Raw genomic sequence first — 26,809 nt, forward strand, 5'->3', positions numbered from 1 at the left:
CCTTCCCCAGCATGAACCATTTCCATGTACATGAAATGCTTGTTCCTGGATTCTGAACATTCTTCCCATGGATGGCCTTAATCCTCCCCATACTAGAGGGGTGGTGGAGACTGTCAAAAGGACAGTGTTGTACAGATGGGACTTAAGGTAATTTTGTGCCCTGTTGCGCAAAAAATCCTACCATAAAGTGTAAAAAAGCTGCACAGGATTACACCTAAAAAACCTACTGCAGGCACAAGCCTGTCAAGGATTCACTTTGTACGGCTGCAATACCTTTGAGACAAAAATAATGAAAAACAATGTTTTACTGCACTCCTGGGGCGCATGTTAGCGAGAATTCTCATTTCTGTGCTAATTCCCTTCAACCTTAGAGACCCCCAGGTCTTTTGCTGGACTTTTAATTTTAACCGTGCATTGATTGAGCCCTTTTTACCACTCATGTATTTTGATCTGAATTGGATGGTTTCCTTTGTTTTTGGAGTCTGACAAACTCCATGGGCATCTACTTTTCGTATGGTGACACACTGCACCTTCAGTGCAGTGTTAGGCAAGGTTTGTATTCAGTACCTTGTGGGAACACTATAAACAACTATGACTACAGGTATAGGCAACCCAACCTTTGGTATAAGCTTGTATTACACCGTTTTGGTAGCGTGTTGAGCAGCAAGGCTTATCTCAAGAGGGGAAATGTGAGCTGTAGTGGAGTTACAGAAAGATTCAGAGTTACAGGTATTCAAGTAAACTCTTACACTCAAGGTTTCTTGCATAAACAATTATTCATTTATCAGTCAGTTATAAAGCCGCCTTCAGAAGGGAGCAAAGGAATAGTAACGCACAAATACACTTTAATACTGTATGCTTTGAGTTTCTGAATCAGACAAGACCCTTTTGGGATGGCCCACAGACACAATTTACACCCACAGGTGACTTCAAAAACAAAGGTGCTGGGGACAATAATATCTTACTGTTGTCATTCAGAATACTCTTGAAAGTTGGTAAAAGGCAAAGGTTATTAGAACAATAGACCACAAATATTCCTAAACAGATACGTACTTTTTAAATATTCTTACAAGTCATTCAATTCAATAGGCTAAGCTAAAGAAAATGGGCAAAGGTCTTGGATAGGGTGAAGCACGAATGGTAAGTAAATTGAAAAGAATAATGCAATGTAGAGCCACAAGCTGATTAGACTTGAGTTGTGGCAGTTACAAGCACTTCTTCAGTAAGAGGTACGTTCTCTTAGACTTGTTTTACAGTACCTTGGTTAAGTAAGGATGCAGCTGATCACTTTTGTTCCTTTGCAGCTCTGCAGATCTCACTGTTCCTGGGCCTCAGTCGTGGGGACAAAAGGGAGTATGTCAGGGGACTCCTGCAATGCACTGGGACTGTCAAAACCGGCAAACTTCACTTTCAGTTGCTGTTTCGCGTTTCAGCTACCGCAAATGGCAACAACACGGTTCCTGGCTGTCGAGGTGGACTGTCCTTGCTTCTGGGGTCCCGCACTCTGCTGAGGGGGGCTCAGGCTTGGTCAGTCCTGCTTCATGAGAGTCCGGAGGATCTTCCAAAAGCTTTAGGCCAGCTTAAAAGTAACGCACACAAACCTGGTGTCCCTCTCCCTGCCTATACGGTTTCCTGCAGCAACTCTGAGGAAATTCATCCAGCTCCGAGATGGGTGTCCAGGTGGCTTACTTTGGAGTTGATTGGTTCCACCAACTCAAAGGGAGAAGTCGTCCTTGCCAGGGGCTTTTCTGTCGATGAGAACTTGGCATTTTGGCACTACAGCAGGGCTTCACCGGGCAAACCAACAGTCCAGCAGTTGTGAGCAGGCATCCTCTTCAAGCTCTTCTTCGGTTCCTTCATCCAGTGGACGAGACTGCATTCCAAGCCAAAAGACTCACCTTTTATTCAGTTCTCTCCAATTCATTCCAGCCTAGCTGCCACACAGCAGGGTTGCTGTCTTTGCCGGACAGTCAGCCAATCACCACAGAGTGCATTTGGGTCTCCTAGGAGACAAAGCACAGGGCGTTTCGAGCACCACCCACACTTCCTGCCTACCCCAGACTCTCTGGAGCCAGAGGCGGGTTTCACTCCAGAAACCCTGACAAAGGCGAAATGAACAGAGACCAAACCTGGTTTGGCGCGCAGAGAAAATCTGTAGAAGGACCTTTCCACAAAGACATGGTGAAAGAAGACCGGGGACCATTTTGTCAAAGATGGCTCTGTCATTTTGAAAAAGATAGCTCCTGCGGTTGCTTTACCAGAGCCGCGAACGCAGCCCGCGGTAAATGCAAGCCATAGTTCAAATGAAACCACTGCCAGCAGCCATTCTGTGAGGAAAGGGTAATATAAAACATGTTATATGAGCATCTAGACATGGGATACTGAGTAACCCCTCCTGCACTCTATTGTAAGATAGTGTGTGCTAGGTCTAGAAAATTCCAATGCCAAGTAAAGTCAACGTCACTTTACTGCTCTGGGAAACAGTAGTTTATCCCACAGAAGGTATTTAAACCTTGGGAAATCGGAAAGATTTCACTGTGCCACTGCACTGAGGTGCTGTGTGACACAATGTAAAAGATGTCCATGGAGTTTGTCAGATTCCATAACCAAAAGAAACCGAGGTAAAATTCATATTAAAATACATGAGAATGGGAAAAAGGGTCACACTCTCTCCAGGTTAAAAAAAAATCAAGTCCTCAAAGTCCAGAAAAGTTGCTGGGTGTCTCTAGGGTGGAGGGAATTAGCAGATCTTTCAGAATTCTACCTAACAAGTGTCGCAGAGAAATCCTTTAGATTTCTCATAAGGTTTAAATACCTTTTTTTTGGGTGAACTACAGTTCCCAAGAATAGTACAGTGAAATGGACTTTACTTAACTTGTCTCTTGTAGGTCCAGCACACACCATCCTATGTGGAGTGCTGGGGGGGGGTTACTTTTCCTACTTTCTCATGTAGCATTTTTTATGTTACCCTCAATACCTTAAATGGCTGGTGGCAGTGGTTTAATTTTCCTACCATGGTGCTTCCTCAGCTGCAGTATAGCACCATGGGTGACGATTGTCTCTTTTTTCACCATTTCTTGTTTGTGCTGTCTCTCTGGTTTTACTCTGCGTGCCAAACCAGGTTTGAGCCCTTTGTTTGTTTTGCCTTTGGCGGGCTTCGGTACTGACACACACCTCTGGCTCCAGTGTGTTTGGCAGGGCAGGAAGTGAGGGAGGTGCCCGAAACTCCCATGTCCTGTGTCCATGGTTATCTGAATGCACCCAGTCGTGATTGGCTGGCTGTCCTTGCAGGACAGCCACCATGCTGTGAGTGACAGCTAGGCTGTGCATGAATGGGAGAAACCTGCATAAAAGGTGCGGCTTCTTGGACTGAAGACAAGTTGACCACTGGGAAGAACACCCCGACGAAGAAACCGTGAACGAAGCTTGCTGCATCCTCCTGGAACGTTGAACTGCACGGTGAACCCTGCTGCTGTGCTGAAACTCCTATCTGATCGACAAGAGAAGCTCTGGAAAGGACTTCTTCCCTTGAGTTAGTGGGACCAACTAACCCTGAGACGAACTTTGCTGCAAGACCTTTCCCCAACTGGCTGTACTACTTTGCTGCTGCTGGAAGCGAGGGCCAGGGGCTGAGAAATCCGTAGTCTAGTGAAACGTCTGTAAGCTGGCCAAAAGCTCCAGGAAGACTCAGAGAACCCTCCCGAAGCAGGATGACCAGAGCTTGAGTCCCCTCACTAGTGCAGGACCCAAGGAATGAAAGATGCCCAACCGTTGTCCAAGATACGTGGTGGCGCAGTTTACAGAGCGCTGAAACCGCAAAGTGCAGATGATCCGAAAAGAGCCCGTAGGTGCTGCCGACCTTCAAATTGCTGTGCAGGAGTCCCCAGACGTCCTCACTCTTGTCCCCATGACTGAGGCCTAGGAACACAGCATCTGCATCACTCCAACCAGCTGGATCCTCTTCTTCTAACCTAAGGTACTGTTCGGACTAAGGGGTGCTTACCTATTTATCTGGAATTCTGGTGCTCTCCATTGAGAATTGCGGTAGCTGCTTTTCTAGAGTTGATCTCCACTCTAACTTTCACAAGTGTAACAGCTTGTGACCCAACAGTGGTTTTCTACAACAAACTCTCTAACTTTGCAAGACTTTAACTATGTAGGAAGTGCCTTCGCTCCATAGACTATGCTCCAATTGACTTTGGTTGTCCTGGCGCTCTGTAGACTCTTCTGGTCCATTGACTTTTATTCTTACTGTCGCTCATAGGTGATGCATTGGTTTTGAACTAATATTGCTGGGAAAGGATTTTATCTAGACTTCATTGGGAGATTTAAAAGTGATCACATGCTCCGAGAACCTGATTATGGTTGTGGGATCGATCTGTCACTTGTGCGCTAGTTTCCACTTTCGTATTGATATAATCAAACTTAAATTCTCATAGAGAAGGCTGGCTGCGAGCAAAATGCTTCCCTCTAACTTCCTACAAAGTTTTGAATAAGTTGACAGTAAAATTTAGGTTCGGGAAGGTGTCTGGCGCTCAAACCCATAAAGGTTAAAGAAGTCCACTGTTAAAAGTTTTATATCACTGAAATAACTCTGATACTATACAGTATCACTTATGCTGTGTGGATTTTTAACAGTCTTGAAAACGACCAGTGGTCGAAACACATGTCGGCTGTTCAAAATCTGAGGAATAAAATAAAAACACCAATTGCTTTATCATCTGAGTTATTTCAGTGATATAAAACTTTTAACAGTGGACTTCTTTAACCTTTATGGGTTTGAGCGCGAGACACCTTCCCGAACCTAAATGTTACTGCTCCGAGAACCTGTTAACCTTTTTCTTCCTTTAACCTTTTCCTTTCTACCAACCTCAGAATTTATCAAGTACACAAGTGATATATAAATGACAATACTGTCCTAGTTAGTGAAGTCACCTCAGGGTGTGGGAAGTGTGTAGGAAGCATCTCTAAAGAGTATCTACTTGCCTGACAGGATTCTGAGGAAGTGTTATAAAGTGTATTTTGATTGTTGCACATTGCTCTTTTTAAAGAATGCTTATTTAAAACTGACCGTTAAATTATTTTACTAGAAAACCTTGAGTATAAGTGTTATTTGGATACTTGTATTGGTGAATTTCGATGCTACAGCTCACATTTACCCCTTTTGAGATGAGCTTGGCTGCCCACACTACCAACTTGTGTAGTACAGACCTATACCAATAGGTGGGTATCCTATTACCAAGAGGACCAGGGTTGTGTAGTCTCCCACAGGGTTACTTCATCAAATCTTGCCTTACAGCACAGTGCTAAAATAGCTCAATGGTAGAGGGAGTCCATCTGCAGTGGTAGTCCTTAACGACTGCACAGTTACCTCAAACCCAAATTAGGTAAAGTAGGGAGTGAGGTTTAAAAGAAGAAACTCATTTCAGGGTCAACAAATGCTCAGCAGATTTTCAGGGTCTCGTTGTGGATGTGTTGGGTAAGATTTTCATAGGTTAATCCTCCTGACCTTTGTCCACCTCAGAACCTTTGGATTTTACTGGTGGACTTTTTCCATAGTTTTCTACTCTTTCAATGGGCGTCATTATGGGTGTCGTGTTTAAGACTCTCCAGTGTCTTTTAAAAGTTATCCTCTTTGATATCTTTTTGGAAATAAGTGCCTGTTGCTGGGTTGCCCTAGGGGCTCCCCTTTTAACTATCATTGGCTAACCTTGTGGGAACTACAGTTCCCAAGGGTAGAAAGAATCTTTAGGTCCCTTTTTACGCTTTAGTTGGTGAACCAGCACACCCCACCTAATGTGGAGTGCTGGAGAGATGCAATGTGTCCACTTTCACACAATCTGTAAAATTTCTGTTATATGGACAAGCTTACCTTTAATGGCTGGTGGCAGTGATATCTTTTTATTAATTCAGTGTACCTTTACCGTGGTCTGTTTGCAAAGCCCCAGCAAAGGCACCCATGGGTGCTCATTTTATTAAAATGGCCCCGTCTTGTTTTTTTTTTTTTTTTGCCATTTTTAGTGTTCCTTGTCCTTTCTTCCTTCCCCTGACATCCAGAGTGGGAAACCTTTGTGTGATTTTTATCTTTCCGGAAATCCAGTGGATTCCCCGCCCAGTCTAGAGTGTCTGTGAAGGCAGGAAGCAAGAAAGGAGTACAAAACTCTGCAACCCTTTGTCTTCCAGCCTGGGTGTGAGATTCCGGTTAAAACTGGAAGGCTGGCTGTCCAGAAAGGATTGCCAACCCCCCCAAGTTTGAATGTTGCAAGGCTGTTTGGTTGGGTTTCTGAATAAAAGTTTAACCTGGAAGCTGAAGAGGTAGTCAACCACTGGAACCAAAACCTATGAGGATGATGAAGAAAAAGTAGCTGTGACGATTTCCAGAGAGCCTGCTGTGTAACCGGAGCTTACTGTAGTCCTTCCTTCCAATTGACCTGGGGACTCTGAAAATGATGACCCAGGACCTAGTAAGACCCACTAGACCTGCATTTTGAGATCTCACGCTGTTCTGAGACCTTGTGGGGCTTCAAGACTCCAATACCCTGGGACCTGGAGCTATTGTGTGGTGCATAGTCTTCCAAAGCTTGTTGAAACTTCGTGGGCATCCTGCTGGATCTCTAGAGGCACGAATCGAGTCCGAAAAGTTCCCTCACCAGAGGGACCTTACCATGACGAGAATCAGACTGGCGATATTCTGTCTTCTGTGCTCCTGAAAAAGGTGCCAAATCCACAGAGCCGCATCCAGCCGTGAGGAAAACCTTGCCTAGAGCCTTCCCTGTGATCCTTGCTGCAATAGTCCTTCATGTGTCCGGTCTGCTGTCTTTTTAATGAAGCAATTCAATGACCGGGTTTTTGCCTGCAGATCCTCAAGTCCTCCTGCTGCAAAATCTTCTGTGCTGAGGTACTGTGCTGGCTTGGGTGTTTACTTACCTGACGTCTCTTGTGATTGTGATTCCTGTGTAGTTTGGGGGAATTTACTGTGATTGGGAGGCCTCTGTTCACCCAAGCCCACTGCTGGAATCCTCCTAGGGTGTCTTCTGTGAAGCCCCTGGACCCACAACTAACTCTGTAAAGTACTCGTTCTAACAGCCTTCCTTAGGATCTCTGACGTTTGCTATTGAAGATCCTATCCTGACACTGCCTGTTGGACATTAGATCCTAGTGACCCCCCGACCCCCTTTCTGCCACTGAGAACACTCCTGCTCCAAGAATAAGGGAAAGACTTCTAAGGATTGTTTAAAATGATTGGTTGGTAACTGAGAGTGAACAGTTACAAAAGTTATTACTTACGTTAGAAATGTTCTGCCATTCTGAAAAGTAGATAAGGTTATTTTACTGTTATGGAGAATTCTCTGTTTAGGCTGAATTTCCTAACCTAGTGAGTCCCCCAGCAGCTTTGCTGGATTTTTGGCGTTTAATTTTTTCTCCTGCCAAGAGTGAGACTTTTTCCCTCACTCTTGGACATGATATGAGTGTGTTCCTATGACTCTAGATGTGTTTAATGGGCTATGGGGTCATTTACTCCATAGGGCTTCATGTGTTTTTGTGATGCGTCTTACACAGCACCCTCAGTGCAGTAACACAGGGGTGTCATAGTTACCCCCCAGTATAGACTCCATACCCTGGGACTGACTACGGTCTCCCAGGGCATGTAAAGTCACCATTGACTTTACTAGTCTTAAATTCTGAACAGAACCAGTACAAACCATCATATTGTGGACGTAATGGCTCGGGCAATTAGATTGCCCCGGGGTCTGTTAGTCGAGGGGGCACGTCTCCGTCCACCCTGATCGAGTTTTGGCTGGTGGCAGTGGATACTACTTTTTATATTCAACCGCAAATATTTCTCTATGGATTTTTCCCATTGTTCGAGGCTACTATCTTTATTTGTTTAATTACGATAGCCTCGAACATACTGCCGGTTTATTTAATTATTATTAATTCACCGGTTGGTATTTTTTGCCAAAACTCTGTTCTAAAATGGCGTTTGTGTTCTCTTCTGTGACTCCAACCCAAGTCGAGCCCTTTGTTCCACTTTTTGGCGGGCTTCTCCACAGAAGCCCTCCAAAGTGGTGCCACTCTGTCTGGGGTAATTAGGAGGGGTGGAGGGGGATTTAGGCACCCTGGACTGAGTTGCCTAGGTAACTCAAGTCGCACTGCGTCCTGATTGGCCCAAGTGGTGAGCCGGCATGTTTGAGTGACAGCTAGGCTGAGTGAATGGGGGTTTTCTGCATAAAAGCAGGGCTTTGGGGACTGGAACTTGAGAAGTCGCCACAGGACCTAAGAATCCGAAGAGGGAGAAGCTGAGCCGACCTGCCACGACGACACCACCGGTGGAGCCCTGCTGGACCGTCTCACCACTTTTCCCAACGACAGAGATCTCCCGCCGGAGAGTCTCCTTCCTTTGACTGGTGGGGATAACCAGTTTCACTGTCTTTTCGCCTTCCCGACGCATCTCGTGGCCGCCTTGCCTGTGCCAAGCACCCCGGCAACCGGAATACCACGTTTTACCACGACCGCGAAATAAAGGGTAATACCTTTAACCGGAAAACTCTGCGGCTGGTTTCTTCCCTGGCAGTGCAACGACCTTCATCTTTCCTCCAAGTCGAGATCTTCTCTTCCCCTGGATGACGAGACTTGCACCCGCTGCCAGGAACAACTGCCACCGCTGGAGGATCCTTCCCACTTAAGGTACTGTGTCCCGCCTGGCTTCCCTTGCCACCGACTGTACGGGGTAGATTTAGCCCCCGGCTTTCGAACCTGGGTCAGCCTGGGACACCCTGGCTAAACTTTTCTGAGCCTCTCAACTCTTTTCAAACTCTCTGCAAGACTTTCTAAGCCTAGTGTAACTGTGTGGTCTTGGGTGCATCTCTAAGAGTGGGCCCAGCTTATGGACTTAGGCTCACAAGTGACTTTTGCTCTTCTGCCTTGCTAATGGTGTTCCGAAATCTTAGAGTGGTGTATCTTTCCATATGCTGTCTTTTTCCCTCCCTTCTTCGTGAACTTATTGGAGTGCCATCTATAGTTAAGCGCTCACCTCTGTATGGAAATAAGTGGTGTTAACTAAGACTTATCTGATAAGGAATAAGGGTGTATATATTATAATAGGTACTGTGTTTAGAGTGTTTTACAATAAGAGTGTTTCAAACAATGTGTTTTTAAATAAATAATTATATACTTTGATACTAAAGCTCTGGTCAGTGTTTGCTTGTGTTATTGTATCTGAGTGCCTATTGTGTATACTTTGCATACTGCCTAACTCTTCTTGAGGGAAGTCTGACTGCTCAGCCACAGCTACCAGATAAATCTGGGTGGTACAGACTGCTACCAAGTGGGTTAACTGCTAACACCTGTAGTCCTAAATATTTTGCAGTGTTCCCAAAGGGAACTGCACAGGTTTCTGCCTAACATTTACTCACCTGTGATTTGGTTTGTGCCTCTTCGCCAAAAGTAATGCTGTTGGCTTCTCTTAACTATTGCTTTCAGAAAATGTGTGTTTAAGTTTCCCACCTGGGTCTTGCTTCCCCTAACTTTCTGTTAGCATGTCCAGAATGAGTCTGCCTTAGGTTTTACCTTCCTAGAATAACCTGGTCTGTTTTAGACGGACACAAAAATAGTTTTAGGTTTATACCTGCCTTTTAAGTTGCCTAAAGCGCCTGTAAAAAAGTGTACAGATTTTACTTATCTTGAGTATAACACTGTTATCCTAAAATAAGTTAGCTATTGCTTCCCTACGTCTGTGAACTGAAAAGCAACTGTAATTGCATATTAATCGCCAAGGTCCAACTCCCCTAGAATAACTGTTTTCCTGAATCAAATTTATAGGTTTATACTGTTCCTAGAATCTGTTTCACTATATCAGAAAAGTATATTGTCCAAGTGATATTACTATGTGATTTCTTGCTGAGCGTCACCGTGCAACTGATGGGGGGGGGGGTCTACTACCCTGGTATTACTGAAAGTAATCTAAAGGTAGCTATTGGTTTTGACTTCCTTAGAACTCCTGTTAGGTGTTCCAAATAAGGTTATATGCTTTGGTCTGTACACCTTCAAGCATAGTGTTGTGTTTTTATAATTATAGTTATATATAACTTATTCTCCCCAAAATTTATCTGGGCCTACTTGTGTTTAAATAAACAATTGTATTTTTATAATGCATAGTGTTTCAGTGTTTCTGTGGACTATTTGTATTACAATTAAATTTGTACTGATTCTACAGCCCTCTCTCCCTCCTAAGATCAGCCTGGCTGCTCTGTCTACCCTACCATGAACTCGGGTGGGACAGCCTTATACTAAGAGTGGAGTCTTGTACTGCCTCAGTTGAGCGGTTTTATGAAGTCCTTAGGACTTTGTTCCTGCGCTATCACCTATTTCGTGATCTTGCTCCTTTTCTTGAAGCAGTTGCTTTTGTACTGCGTTGATTAATAATAAACAATAATTGAAATGTTGCTTCATTTCCAGGTCAAGGCAGCCCCTCAGACCCCGCGAGCACCAGAGCCCCATCTTCTTCCTCCTCCTCTACATTGTCCTCTTCCTCCTCCATCTCATCTTCTTCCTCCTCGAACCCTTCCTTGTTGTTCTCTGCCACATCCTCGATGTCCTCATCAGTCTCCGGCACTAGCACCACCATGGACAACAGCTCTACTTCCGCCAGCACCACAGCCCCTGACCCTGGTGCCCAGCTACCGGCGGCAGCAGAGCTTCAGTTCTCGCAGCTTTTGGGTAACCTCTTGGGTGCAGCAGGTTCAGGGGTTGCTGGTGTGCCAGGCTTGGGGACCCCCACTGTCACAGTGGCAATGCCCGGCATGCCATCGTTTCTCCAAGGCATGACTGAATTTCTGCAGGTACAGTGTGCTCATGTTTTTACACTGTAGTAAAATCTATTCAGTTTATAAACTCTATGCCTTGCAGACATTAAACAAACATTAAATGTTTGTGAAATTGCTACAATAGTACCTATCCTTTTTTTTTTTCTGGTTTCTAATTTCTTAATTTGTTCCATAGGTGACTCAAACCATCCCCACTACCCAACCTGCTTCAGCACCCCAAACTCAGAGTGCTCCACCACCACAGCAGCCATCACCCACACCTTCCCATGCCCCGAATTCCCATGCCTCCCAGCCCTCCAGCGGGCCAGAGCGAGCAGGCAGGCACACTGTGGACCAGGATGCCTTTCCACCAGAGTTTTTTACCAGCGTGGTGCAGGGTGTCCTCTCCTCCATGATGGGCTCCCTGAATGCCCAGCACGGCAGCACAGAGAGCATTGCTGATTTCATCCAGCGCCTGAGCGGCAGCACGAACATCTTTGAGCCTGGGGCAGATGGTGCACTTGGTATGTTATTTTATTATTGGGCTAGTGAAACGGTATACTTGGCTAGACTGGGTTGAAATATCCTGTTCTGCTCTATTGAAATTTTGATTGGGAGGCTTTGATCCTAATTTTGGAAGTAGTCGCCTCTGGCGCTGTACGAGTATCTGCATAGACTGAGAGGTTGGGCTTTGCGTGCCGATTGCTTTCAGACAGTTTTTTGTGGAGTGGGTCCACCATTATTGCTCTACTTACTGGCTGCTGTAGTTTCTAGAATTGAAAATACACAAAATACAGCTTTATGTCCACTTTTCAAAATGTTTTTTTGGTAGCTGTGATGAGGTGAGAGGTGCGGAAGGTGCCATAAATACTACTAAAAACAGGAGCAACTTTACCTTATTTTCCTGGGATAAAATAGCCAGTGACAAAACAGCCATTTTCAGAGGTGGTCTGCTCTTTCTATTCCCCTTTTTTATTTTGGATCTTAATGTTGCAGGTTTCTTTGGCGATCTTCTGTCACTCATATGCCAGAATTTCTCAATGGTGGACATTGTGATGCTGTTGCATGGTCAGTTCCAACCATTGCAAAGAATCCAACCCCAGCTGAACCGCTTCTTCAGAGAGGAATTTCTTCACAACCAGGAACCCACTGAACAGAACACTCGGGTGAGTGAGGACACCATTATTGTAATTGGCACATAACAGCCCTTTGAGCACCCTGCTGTAGGCTCTGGGCTTTGTTTGAGAAGATGCTCCTATTAGGCAGAAAGTCCTAAGCTGTAGCCCTGGCATGGACCACCTGTTTAGCCCTCATTGGCGACCATTTTTTGTAATGTTATAAAATGAAGTGAAAGGAGTATTGTTCGGAAAGATTTCTTCACTACACCTTTCCTTCCATTTCTGTGGACCCCCAAATGATGATTTTGATTTTGACCTGGTCTTTTTGCATTGAAGCCTAGACTGGCTTTTGCTAATTTGTCAAGGGGAACAAACCTGTCCTTCCCTTAAGCCTTACTTTGTTTCCACTGTTAACTTGTATCACTGTACAATGTATCTTACAATGCAGTACAATGGGGCACACTAGACTAACATTGTGAGGATTTTTGGTAACTGGAGGTGTGCTAAATGGACCAGCAGGCAGCAGCAGTTACTTTTTCATCTTTTGGTGTAATTTACTTTAGTCTTACTGCGTTTACCACGTTTGCCTACGAACTGTGGCTAGTGCCCAAACAGGGCCGTGCCACAGGGTTTTTTGTTAGTTCCTTGGACATCTTGTCTTTAACCCTTGTTCCTGGCCTGCGAGGCCAGGAAAATCCTTCTATGGACTTCCATTGCCCAGGAAAGCAGAGGCTTTTGGCGGGCTACTACAGGGCCGTGTGTCTTTGTTTCCAGGAAGTGGGTTGGGACTGTCTGGCCCCAATTCACAAACTGGTTTCAGTGTGTCTGAATGTTTTTTATGAGTTGTGCCACCAATGGTCCTTATTTAACCACTGCTGCAGTGTGTGGGGGCCAGATTTGTCATTGGCTAGTGGAAGTTTCTTTTTGGCTTGGAAAGCAGAGTTGACCACTGTACAAAGCAATACGAAGAAGAACTTGAAGCGGACGCCTGCTGCAACTCCTGGACAGTTGGTTTGCCCGGTGAAGCCCTGCTGCTGTGCTGAATCTCCAATTTTGTTTCAAGTAGAGAAGCCCTGCAAGGACGACTTCTCCCCTTGAGTTGGTGGGACCGATCAAATCCAAAGTAAGCCCGTCTGGACACCCTCTCGGAGCTGGTTGAAATTCCACTGCAGTTGCTGCTGGAACCGAATAGCCAGGGAGAGGAATACCAGATTGTGTGTGTTGCTTTTAAGTTGGAAAAGAGCTCCAGGAAGATCCCCCAGACTCCCAGGAAGCAGGGCTGACCGAGCCTGAGCCACCTCAACAGAGTGCTGGACCCCAGATGCAAGGAAAGCCCATCTCGACAGCCAGGAACCGTGGCGGTGCTTTTCGTGAGGGTCACGTGGAGCTGAAACACCAGAGTGCCACTTGTTTGAAGATTGCCAGTTTGAGTCGGGGACTGTCCCATTGCAGTGCAGGAGTCCCCAGAAGTCCTCCACCTTTACCTCACGACTGAGGCCCAGGAACACCTGGATCTGCAGAGCTGCACAGGAACAGAAGTCATCTGCCACACTTTCCTTCTAATCAAAGGTACTGTACAGACTAAGAACTTGCCTCTTGGTATGTAACTACACTTGTTCTCTGTTGGTGAGACATGTGGTTGCTCTGTGGAGTTGCCAGATTCTTTACCTCACAAGCCTAAACAGCTTGTTGTCCTACTTTGATTTCTTCTTCTCTACAAAGACCTCTAAAAACATTGGACACAACTTTTACCTACCTCTGAGAAGTGCTTCAGCTCACCTAGACTTTTGCCAAATGACTTTGGCCTAGCCTTGCTCCCTGAATGAGACTTCTTTCTTCTTGATATTGTATTTGGTCTTCCTTCCAGGAACGGTTAACTAACTTTGCATTGGGGTTTTTTCAAAAGTACTTATCTGCTTTCAGAATATTTGTGAGATCTCTTGTTTTATCTCAATATCTTTTCTCTTTGACAAACTCTTAAATCTGATTCTAAATGAAAACCGTGGTATATCAATGCCCAGTGTCCTAGTTACTAAAGTCACCGGAGGGTGTAGGAAGTGTCTGCTCACGACAAAGCATTCCCATATGTAGAAGATGACTGTTAACAAATCTCTACAAACTAATGGATCAACAAGGAACAATAGGAGGGGTTAGGTTTCGCAATACCTCGTATAGTACAAGCAACAATAGCAGCGACCCTGACGATGCAGGAGAAGGAACATCTACTGAGAATAAACCGACCAACAAAAGAGATGGAGGACAGTCCACTAGACGCCAAAGCAATGGAGGCAGGAGAAACAACCAGGGGCGTTTTTTATACCAGGCCCAAAACAAACTGGGACGACGAATCCAAACAAACCCGGAGCGGGACTCGCTTTTGATCAATTTATCGGACTACACATTAACAGAAGCGGAACAAAAAGTCCTTAATAGAGGTCTAGGATATGTTATGACCAAAGAACACGATCCGTTTGAATTTCGCATAGAGTTTAACAAACTCATGAGAAAAATTCACCTCAAGGAATTCTTCGCACTCGAAAAAGAAACACCAAGTGATGGACCTACCAACTGTACCGGTTTACGTAACCCCTCTACATTTTATCCTCCAATGCATAGTTTCTCCTGGAATCACTGATCTTCGAAAAGAAAGTCATTGCAGATATTGTCTCCCTCGAAACTAATCAACAAAGACCTTTTCAGAATCTATCAAGAACGGAGCTAAAAGCCCTCGACTCCCTATCTACTAACACTTCGATCATCATCAAAAGGGCTGATAAAGGCAGAGGAATCGTGATCCTCAACCGCAATGACTACATCAAAGAATGCGACAAACAACTGAGCAACACTCACTACTACCGTCCACTTGCAGAGGATCCTACTAAAGAACTCCAAATACTGATCTCAGACAAGATTGCCAAGGCCAAAGATTGCAAATGGATCTCTAAGCAAGAAGCAGACTTCCTGCACAACAAGAAACCAAGTATCCCCACGTTTTATACTTTACACACTCGCCGAATACTATCTCAATCTATGTACAGAAAATGCAATCCTACCTTAAAGACTCTAGGGACGTCATTAACCACTACAAGAACCTTGAATTTGACCCCTCCACCTGCCTACTACTGGGATTCGACATAATCTCTCTTTACACTAATATACCCCAACATGCCTCACTTGACACCATAGAAGAAATACTTCTTACACGTGAAGATTATGACTCCGTCCCTACCGCCTTCATCCTGTGGTGTGTAGAACTGGTGCTAAAACAGACCTACTTAGAGTTCAACGGGAACTTCTACCAACAAATTGAAGGAACCGCTATGGGGGCCTCTATGTCCCCTAGTATAGCAAAACTCTATGTGGAAACATTTGAAAAATCTCATGTCTATAATAGCAACAACCCTTTTGCCAAGAACATCAGAAAATGGAGCTGATACATCAACTATATTTTGGTGCTATGGGAGGGCACCCATACTGATGCCAATAACTTTTTCTCCTTGCTAAACACTCTCAACCCCCATCTACAGTTCACCATGACGGCTAGTAATGAATTCAACTTCCTAGACCTTAGCATTTTTCCTCAAAATGGGTTTCTTAAAATCAAACCTTACCACAAACCTACAGACAAGAATTCCTTATTAGATTATTCCAGTCACCATATTAAACCTCTGCAGGACAATCTTCCTTTTGGTCAATTTTTACCCCTCAAAAGGAATAGCTCAGATAAAGACACATATGAAGCAGAAGCCACTACCCTGAGTAAAAAACTAAGACAAAGAGGTTACCCCAAATAATTAGTGAAAAAATCAGCTAAAAGGGCATATAATAACCGAGAAGCCCTATTGGAACCTAAACCTGCCAAAACAAAAGATGATCGTATTGGCTGTGTAAACACTTTTACTGACCAGAGTTTTAAAATCACCAATATCATCAAAAAACACTGGAAAATCTTTAACAGTAGCACTCAATCTATGCCTATTCCGATCTTTGCCTATAAAAGAAGTACCACAGTAAGCAACAGAGTTAGTAATAGCAAACTGAAATGCCTAAACAAACCTGACCCCAAATTGACCACTCTATGGGGCCTCCCAGATGCCACTGGACACTATCCCTGTGGCTCCTGTGAGGTATGCAAACTTACCACCAAAAGTAAAGAAATTGATATTGGTCTTTTTAAAACGCTGGACCCATAAGAATCTCACTAATTGTAACACTGAGTTCGTTGTTTATCTAATTACATGCAAATGTGGACTGCACTATGTGGGGAAGACTATTCGCAAAGTGAAGACCAGAATTATGGAACATCGAAGCTGCATAAGAAACAAAACTGAAAATGCACCTCTAGTCAAGCACTTCACCCGCCCGAAGCATAACCACAAAGATTTTACATGGACAGTGCTGCTGTCCCTTAAAGGGAGTAATCCTGAAAATCGTGAAAATAAAATTCTAAAAATGGAACAAAAAATGATTTATACCCTACACAGTGATGCCATAGGTCTAAATGAATCAGTTGAATGGCATAATATCTAATCCATCCATTATGACACTACTGCTCCACCCACACACATCCCCAGAAGTCTGCATAAAGTTATACTCTTCATGACAGTGTATTGATAACCAGCCTATGGTTTGAGCCAGTAAATGACTACTTATTAATTTCTTTTTGACTCTCCTCTATAAGGCCCGCCTGTTCTCCAAATCTTTCAGACTCTAATCTAGGGTCAGTCCCGTGCACATTTAGCAACTACACTTTACCACCATCTAGAAGCTAAATACGGAATGCCACCACTCTTACTAGCCCGCTCATATATTGTTTAATACAGTATGGATCTTTGTTAACTCCTCCATACTGAGTCAAGAGTTTTTTCACTGGTACTCGTGACCAACCTTAATCTTCCACACTCTATCTTTATATTTAGTAGTATTCATTCTATTACTTTAATACTCTCACATTATAAAATGTCCTTTGCCCGCAATTTCTATTGTTCACTCTGTTATTGCTGACGGGCAATGAACATCATTGGTTTTTCTATCCACTCCATCCAAACATGGCCGCCACCTTTTTACCCCGTTCCTACCTAGCCCTGATGTAACTGACACTATGATAGGACTAACTCCGTCACTATCACTACGCCGATGCCTTCGGCCTCCGTGCACAGCCATTTGTCTCTGTGGAGCTCTCCCTACCGGATGCATACGAATTGTTTGTTTGCAAATTGCTCGAATTACAATTGACCTTTTCACAATTGACCGAATTGTGAAGGTTAATTGTAACATATATGCGGGGGGAAACCCCCCGCTACCCCAAACCCGCCCCAAACTCATATATATATGTATATGTGTATATGTGTATATGTGTATATATGTATATATGTGTGTATATATATATATATATATATCAATTGTGAAAAGGTCAATTGTGACCCTTTAAATTCGTGCAATTGTGCATTCGAACAATTGCAAACGAACAATTCGGGTAATACCCTCCCTACCAGCACTAGATATCGCCCGTCAGTCTCACCACAATAGGTAAGTCCCGCCAGACTAACTACACTCTTTATTCACTAACCTTACTCTAAACGCTGCACATACCTAACACGCTATCTTTTTACAGCATGGTATACGGGAATGTTACCCGTCTGCCTCCCAATGTTTGCTGTCATTTACCTACGGCCGAACAACTTATATCCCCGAGTGCAGGTAGGCGACCCGAGCTGCATGCCACACTCGCACCTATTATATACACCATGGGATTCTTTAAGGGCGATTTATAACGATTTATAACATACTGTCACGGATACGGTATTCACGATTACTATTAAAGCCTCAGACATCGATTTACTTTATCGATCATGCACCATATATTATCACAATGGTGTTTGACTGTATAAAGGACACCTAGGATTTAGGCTCTACATTACTTCCTACTCCTTTGCCACATCCTCGAGGCACTGCTATCATGACCCCATCCTTATACACCGTCTCCAGGTCTCCACTTGGACTCCAGCGATTCATGGGATTATCACTGCCGTATCATCCCTAATTGACTATACTGTTCCTGCACTGGCTAACTATTCTTCTGCAAGCTAGATTTAGAGCCTAAATGTCTCCCTCTACTATCCATGATGGGACTGCCTACTGATTTTCTATGTGTTGTGAACACTAATGGGGCTTCGATTTATAAGCATTTTTAGGTGCCTTATGTATACTATATATCCTTGTAGGACTGAACGTACCTCCTACACCTACTTCGTTTAAAGTAGAGCGCCCCCACCAGCACCAGACAAGGTAATTCACCCTTATGTGGTATTCTAGTTCTTTCATTTGAACCTATCAAAGTATCTAGCTACTCACAAGGTGACCCTTTGTTTTATGTGTTTTTAACCCTACAGGTGCTATGAGATAAACTTTGACCATATCTATGATCCAATAAGAATTAGGTTTTGTCGTAATAACTATCGACTCCTGATGAATGTTCTATACTTATTTCTAAAAGAACAAACATGTCGCGACAGTTCTCTGGATTAAAAACAGAGACATACATTTATGCAACATAAATCCTAATTGAATCTGGTACATTACTAATTGTTTTATATGTACCAATTGTATGTGTTTTTTTCTGTGAATTTGTTTTAACTTGCATTCATAGCCTGTTATGTATTCCTTGTTTTATATTGGATGTGAAGTATTGTAGTGTGGAACATTGAATTTAATTATGTTTTAACTTTTATGACCTACTATTAAAATTGATGTTGATTTTTTTCTAACAGTGACTGGTCCCTTTCCCTAGTTTGTAACTCTCAACTCTAGCACTTGTATACTAGCTGTCTCTTATCATATATTGGAAGTGTCTGTATGCCATCCCAAAGGGGTACTTACTGATTTAGAAGTATTAAGAGTGTGTATTTTGGAGTTTATTTTGTTACTTTTATATTGCCCCTTCTGAAGAAGGCTTACTCAAACTGACTGTTAAATAAATTAATAATTGTTTAATCAAGAAACCTTGTGTGTAAGAGTTTATTTGTATGCTTGTCACTGTGATTCTCTGTAACTTCCCTATAGCTCACTTCGACCCCTCTTGAGAAGCCAGGCTGCTCTATCACGCTACCAACCTGTGTAGTACAGACTTGTACCAAAGGTTGGGTTCCTATTGCCAGGTGGTCGGGGTTGTTTTAGTGCACCCAAAGGGTACTGCATACGATCTTGCCTAAAGACCCCTGCACCCACTCTAGAGAGAACTTGAAAGAAACTGAAGGAGCCAAGAATCCTGTCCAGCTGCAAGACCCACAAGACCAGAGACCCTTTGGAAGAAGCTCTGGCGACCAGCTTCTACTGCTGTCCTGGTTGAGCCCTGTCCTGTTGTAGATCTCAAGCAGTTGTGTGAAGGAGCTGCAACCCCTGGAGTGAAGGGAACATCCATTCTCTAAGTTCTACGAGCCTTTCGAAGTGCCCCTGGGTCACCCGGTGCCTGACCAGCCCAGAGTTTGGGATACTTTGTTGCAGACGTTCCGGTTTGAGGGCTGGAACTTGGAGGGGATGTTTTGATAACTTCTAAACTCTTGCAATAGCTTGGCTTTGCCATTTCTTGTTCACGCAAGTACTCTGAGCTTTGGGTATGCTTTTGTTAGTTAGAACAAGCTGTCCTCTACCACTTGGAACTTTTCATTGAACCCCAGAGAGCCTACCTTAATTTTTTTCCAGCCTCACAAAATTGTATGGAACTATGAACGTTTGGGCACAAGGACCCATTGTTGGGGAGATGTATCAGTTGTATGCTTAATCCCCTCTGCTAGTGAGACCCCCAGCACTTTTTGCTGGACTTCTGGACCTTTTTCTTTATCTACTGAATGAGGGAGCCCTTTTCCCCTCCTTTCTTATTTGCTCTGACTTTTGGGAACTGTTTTTGTTGTACCGTATACTATGGTGTCTGCTTTCTTCCATGTCCTATATGCAGTCTTTCTGGGAACCCCTGGGGGTCTCCTTTGATATTCTTGGGCTGTCCTTAAAAAAGAATGCTCTTCAGGATAGAGGGATACCTTGTATCCTTCCTAAAATTAACTTATGAGAGATTAGCACACACCACATTGTGTGAAGTGCTAAGGGGATACCTAGTATCCTCCTTCTCTCTGCTTCTGTGACTTTTTGGTCACGGTGACAACCATAACGTTATGGCTGGCGGCAATGGACCTGTTCTACCAGCTTTTGTGCCATTTCGTTCTGCAGATTTTATTTACAGTCTTGGTTATGCACAAAAGGGTCACCTATGTTCTAACATTTCTTGTTTCCCCATTTCTTGTGTGATTGTCCTTTGTTGGCCCTTCTACCATGCTGGGAGGGGGAGGGTTTAGTGAGTTTTGCCTTTTGCAGAAACCCTTGATGTTCGCCGAGTTTATCTAAAGTCCACTTAACTCTATAAAACGATCCGTTGGTATATAGGTCCGCAACTCTTAGTAGAAGTCGTCTGTACTAACCAAAGGATATGGTAGAATGGCAGAGCATCCAGGCTTATCACAGGAGGAAGATGTGAGCTGTAGGTTATGTTAGGGAGAATTCTCAGAAATGTGCTAATTCCTCTTAATTTCACTTTACTGTTCTTGGAAACAGTAGTTATCCAAGAGAAAGGTGTTTTAAGCCTTTGGGGAAATCTGTAAGACTTCCCTGTAGCACTGCACTGAAGGCGCTGTGTGCTAGAATGTAAAAAGATGCCTATGGAGTTTGTCGGACTCCAAAAACCAAAAGAAACAGTGCAAAATCACATTACAATACATTAAAGAGTGGGGAAAAAGGGTCTCCCTCTCTTCAGGTAAAAATGAAAGTCCTAGAGTCCTGCAAAAGAGCTGGGGGTCTATAAGGTAGAGAGTAATTGTCACATTTCTGAGAATGCTCCCTAACCGCGCCAAACCAGGTTTCGTCCCTTTGTTAGTTTTGTCTTTGGCAGGATTCACGAGTGAAGCCCGCTTCTGGTTCCAGAGTGTCTGGCAGGGGCAGGAAGTGAGGGAGGTGCCCGAAACTCTGTGCTTAATCCCCTTGGTTACAGGAATGCACCACGACTTCTCCCCTTGAGTTGGTGGGACTAATCTACTCCAAAGTGAACTTGTCTGGACATCCTCTCGGAGCTGGCTGTACTTCCTTGCTGTTGCAGGAACCGAAGTGCCAGGGAGAGGAACACCAGATTTGGAGTGCATCACTTTTAAGTCAGAACCGAGCTGCTGGAAGATCCTCTGCACTCCCAGGAAGCGGGACTAACCAAACCTGAGCCACCTCAACAGAGTGCTGGACCGCAGATGCGAGGAAAGTCCAAAGTGGTAGCCGAGAACCGCAGTGGTGCCATTTGCTGTGACACAAAGTGCCACTGAATTGAAGTTTTGCTGCTGCTTACTGACCTATTGCAGTGCAGGAGTCCCCAGAAGTCCTTCCTCTTGTCTCCACGACTGAGGCCCAGGAACAACAGGATCTGCAGAGCTGCCTGGGAACAGAAGCCAGCTGGAACCATTTCTTTTAACCAAAGGTACTGTACAGTCTACGAGAACGTACCTCTTGTTGTGTAGCTTTACTAGTTCTCAGTTAAGACTTTTCTTGGTTGCTTCTGTAGAGTTGCTAACAGCTTCTTTACCTCACAAACCTAAACAGATTGTGGCCCTATTTTGATTCTTCTTTTCTACAAAGACTTCTAAAACAATGTGCAAGAAGTGCTTCAGCTCATCTAGACTTTTGCCCCATTTGACGTTGGCTGGCCTGGCTCCCCGAATGGCTCTTCTCTCGGTGTTCGTCTTCCTTCCAGGAAGGGTTTAGCTTACTTTGCATTGAGGGTTTCAAATGTACTTGATTGCTTCACTATTTGTTTAATCTCTTGTTTTATTCTAATAACCCTTTTCTTTAACACTCATCTCAGTATTGATCTAAATGTACCAGTAATATATTAATGTCCAGTGTCCTAGGTAGTTAAGTCACCTGATAGTGTAGGACGTGTCTGTGGAGGTTTGCTGATTTAGAGAAACTAAGTGTATTTTGAAGGTATTTGTGTGTTGCTATTATATTGCTCCTTCTGAAGATGGCTTATTCAAACTGACTGTTAATTGTTTAATCAAGAAATCTTGAGTGTAAGAGTTTAATTGAATACTTGTCACTGTGAATCTGTGTAACTACCCTACTGTTCACATTGACCCCTCTTGAGATGAGCCTGTCTCCTCAACCACACTACCAACCTGTGTAGTACAGACTTATAACAAAGGTTGGGATCCTATTTCCAGGTTGTCAGGGTTGTTGTAGTGCACCCATAGGGTACTGCTCCAAACCTTGCCTACCAACTTCTAACAAAAAAAAATCCTTTCATGTGTCGAATATGCAAATGTGTAATATGGATGAAATACTGTTTGATATTAAGTTAGTATTGTGCTGCATATCTAAATTGTTTGGAATAAGCTGCTATAACAGAAGATATAAATGTTAATATGCATTTAAGGGTTTTATTTAATGTAATTTTTTTTTAAGATTGTTATCTTTTGTATACAAAAATATGAAGTGTTTAAATTGTAAATGTTGAAAGGTTATAAGTGAACCATAAATATAAAAAAATATGCTGAAATAATCGCACCTCACTTGTGTAATAGGTTTGAGTCTTTATCCGCCGGCCTCCTTCCGGAGTCCACCCAGACAGCTGTAGTTACTCTGTTGCTCAAACCTAATTAAGATCCCCATAACTGCGCCTCATATAGGCCCCTTTAGTTGATCAACACAGACAATAAGATCCATGCTAAACTGCTTGCAGATGGACTTCTCTCCCATATGGCGGCCCCGGTACTCCCGAACCAGTCTGGTTGTATTCCGGGCAGATCCACTGAGAACTGTTGGCGCCTCTTCTCCATGATGCACAACGTCAACGAGGAGGTCCCTATAGTGGTAGCAGCCCTTGATGCTGAGAAGGCCTTTGTCTATGTCGAATGGCTGTTCGATTCGAGGTTCTGCGCAGATCCATCTACTATACACATCCCTGCAAGCCTTAATCCTTCTCAATCAGTGGACTTCGGATGCCATGATCCCGACTAGAGGTACGCGGCAAGGTTGCCCCTTCACCCCTATCCTTTTTGCGCTAGGGGTGGAGCCTTTCACTTATGCCATCAGGGAATTCCACTCACATAGGGGGGTGCAGATACACTCACGTCTCCATCTCCCTTTATGCTGAGAATCTGTTGCTGTATGTTAAACGTCCCAAACAGAATCTCCAGGTACTGGTACTAGACCTCTGTGTTTGGGGGATTCTCTGCAATGCGTATTAACTGGTTAAATCTGAGATTTTACTGCTAACCCCTTTGGTGCTCCTAGTTGATATCGGCATTGACTTTCGCTGGTGCCCCAAGGCATGAGTAGTTGTCTGTACTTCGTCCTCCCGCCTCTTTGAGGATAACTATGTTGCAGCCCTTCTGCAGCTGTAGCGCATGGTTGAAGTTTGGATAAATCTTTCCCAGGCCGCCCGTCTTGCCCTGGCCAAAATGGTAGTGCTGCCTAAAATGCTTTATATATTTAACAATGACCCACTGCTGATTTCCCCAACCCACCTTGATTCTGGAGGCGTATGTGATCTATATTGACCTAATTGGTGTGGGCAGTAAACCCACGCGGATAGCGCTTGATGCACTATCCTTTCCCTATGCATCCGGAGGCCTAGACTATCCTGATATGTATGCCTATTATCTTGCCACCCAGCTTTCAATATGCAGTTTGGTGGTGGCACCCCTCAGAACTCTCGCACATCAATCTGGAAAAGGCAATTGCCCATCCATATGATGTGAAAGGCTTACTTCGGGGGACACCCAAACGTATTCCTAAGGACTAGATACAGCCCATGGCAGTGACCCGCTGGCCGTGGGTCAGAGTGAACGACGAAGCCTGCGTTCCTAGCAATTTCCACGCAGATTTTGCTGTGTTTTCAGTTCACAGCCAACCACTTGCATCAGAAGAATCCTTTAAAATACAACTGCAGAAACTGGAGGTTCATACCCTGGGAGGCATCATACATAATGGCCAGTTCATACAGTGGGATCTCCTAAAGAGTTCGGGTCCTTTAGAATGCCGTTTCCCTATTATTTTACTACAGACTAAGGGAAATGCTACAGGGATTGTGGAGGGATTTTCCGGCTGCCCCGGACCCTTCCTCCTTGACGCACTGTGACTAACCCTTCCACTCTCACATCGTTTCTGCCCTATACAAATTGATAACATCTTTGCGCCCAGCTCCCCGGGTGGTGTTTAAGGCTAAGTGGGATGGAGTTTTGGGTTCGTCTGAAAGGATCAGTGGCAGTCAAGCTGTAGAAGGGAAATTTCTCTGAATGCCAGGTTTCGCTTGATGCAGTTAAAGTTCATACATCAGTCCTACCTAACTTTCCCCCGCACGACTACACACATTTTATCCAGATGGAAGTGCAGCCTGCCCAAGATGTACGTTTATTGATGCAGACTTCATACACATGGTTTGGATTTGCAGTTCTTTTAGGCAGGGGTGTCTGGCACAATAAACACAATCGTTCTGGGATGCTCACTAGACTCTCCAGTGCCCTGGCTGCTGGCATTTTGTCGCTCTGACAAGAACTGTAGAGAAATTGCTTGCCATGGCATGAGTGGTTACTAGAGCGGTAATTGCTAAATCTTGGATGACAGGTCCTCCTCAGTGAAGGAGATGAGTTTGAGAAGGTGTGAAATGTGTGAAACTACCTTTCTGATGCTTGTTGATCTGCTTAGAATCACATGCTGTGCATATAGTCCGACATCCAGTGATGACCGCAGAGTATTGCATCTTGTTTTTCGAGAATCAAAAGGGGATGCCAACATGGGCCTGCCTGTAACACTATCCCTATGTGATGTGTAGTGTACTCAAAATCCCTCACGCGTCGAGGTCCCTCAGATTGTTTTTTTCCAACCAGCGTACTGGTCGCCTTATAAGGAGCTCGTCTAGAGACATTGCTGTTGTCATTCTTTCGACCCTTGGTCGTATATTATGAAGTTATTGAATATTTTCCTACCGTCTAGTCCTTCGAATGCTGTTTTTGATCTATGCCGAAGCCGGTTCCACAGACCTTGGACAGTGTTCCGGTCGGCGCTGCCAACCACGTGGCCAGGCCTTCTGGCTGGCCTACAGAGTAGGGAAAGTGGGATCGGGGTGGACATTTCCTTTTCTAAGATTGCCTTTCCCTTTCCTTTTAGTTCCTTGGGTCCGTTGGTCACTATATTTTTCCTCAGCTATGGTGTCAAAGTCCAGTCTTGAATCTTCCTGCAGGAGTGATGCTGGCCCACCAGACCCCCTAGGTGTGCCAACTCAATAATCTCTAATTAGATATAATTACTAAACTGGCAAACCCAAGGGGAAAGGGGAATGGATAACAAAACAAAAGCAGATCTTCACTGGTTTTCTATGTAGACCTCTTATCTACTGGTTTTCCATCTAGAACTGGTGTACTGGCTAGATGATTCTTCAGTGTCGTATCTGTGAAAATCTAAACACATATAATGTACTATTAATATTACTCTAATAAAACTACAATTACTTTTACATGTTTTCAGTTAAAGAAATATATATATATACCTGCAGCCTATGCTTGATAGCTGATAGGATTATAATAATAGCTAAGTATCTTTCTTTCTGAATCTTTAAGCATCTTCTCTAATTTCTTCTTTTACTCAAACTTATAAACTCAGGAGTCTTAGTTTATTGTGAAGCAATAATTGTCCAAAAAATACTTCAAAAAAATGTCTTGGAATAATAAATATCCTTGACTGAATATTTATGTCGCCAAATCACAATGGATAGATAATTATATTTCTTCTTGGTAAAGTTCACTTAACTGAAGAACAAATGTTGAAGAGGAACACGCTGCTATTGACATCCGGAAATTGCGTGCTCATACCTTAACTCCAATAAAGAAACAGGAATCTTTAGATGAAGATGTGCTCTCCAAAATAATCGAAGCAAACAAACTCGACGCAAACCGCACCGCGCCCTCAGAAGGTGAACAGCGCACTTTGAAGAGGAGCCGCGCACACTGGAAAGGAACCGCGCTATTGAAGATGACCGCACACAGAACCGAACCGCGCACTTCCAACGAACCGCGCACTCAGGAAGATCAGAGTTACGGAATTATAAATCTTAGTCATTTGATAATACTTCCACGAAACGACGCGCAAGATTAGAAGCATGCATCACAACCAGGAAGTAATAGTAAACACAAAGGACGCACGATACACGCCTACAGGTCCTTTCCTCTAAATTATCTATGACGAAATTTCACGCGCACGCGAATATTCAAATCAATATTTTCGTAAGTTAGTATTGTAGTTAGTATAGTAAAACACAACAATAAGTTTCAACAGTTACACAATTTATACCTAAATTCTGAATACTATTCCATCAATAACGCTAATAAAGATGAAATGTAAATGCAGCCGCAATTACTAAAAACCGAACGTTTACTTTACCAGTCGGTAAACAACACGAGCATAGAGCACATAAAAGTTCATAGCTTTGTAGGTTTACAGTTTAAAGCTCATTTGCAAAAAGAATAACTTCTTGACTCAACGTGTAGATGTTATATTGATAACAAATAATAAGGGTTTTCCATTTATGGACTTAGCTTGCTTCATCTGTATTGATAATTATTCTTTCAGCGCTGGATGAGTTCTTCTTGAACTACTTTATCTTCTCAATTGTAATTTCTTCTTATAAAGTTTCTCAAGATCACTATAGTTACATTTTCTACAGAGCTTCAATAACTGCTACCTTCCACTAAGGAAACTGGAATGAAAGGCAGTTTAGAATTTTGGTGAAAGTTCCAAACTACCTCACAGCACCTCTCCTCCAATCACTGTTGTGGAACGGACCCACCATCTTGGCTTGGG

At 43.8% G+C, this 26,809-nt stretch overlaps 1 protein-coding gene across 7 annotated transcripts in view; it reads left to right on the forward strand.

The window, feature by feature from the left end:
- BAG6 (BAG cochaperone 6) overlaps nt 1-26,809 on the forward strand; it is a 1,121,496-nt gene that overhangs the window by 724,233 nt on the left and 370,454 nt on the right. For all 7 annotated transcript variants that reach the window (XM_069635087.1, XM_069635085.1, XM_069635088.1 and 4 more), the window contains 3 exons: nt 10,459-10,841; nt 11,002-11,329; nt 11,802-11,971. In XM_069635087.1, coding sequence (XP_069491188.1) covers nt 10,459-10,841; nt 11,002-11,329; nt 11,802-11,971 — 881 coding nt within the window. The remainder of the gene's footprint in view (nt 1-10,458; nt 10,842-11,001; nt 11,330-11,801; nt 11,972-26,809) is intronic.

The sequence above is a fragment of the Ambystoma mexicanum genome, chromosome 13, assembly GCF_040938575.1.
Source record: "Ambystoma mexicanum isolate Mex_15411 chromosome 13, UKY_AmexF1_1, whole genome shotgun sequence".
Lineage (NCBI taxonomy): Eukaryota > Metazoa > Chordata > Amphibia > Caudata > Ambystomatidae > Ambystoma > Ambystoma mexicanum.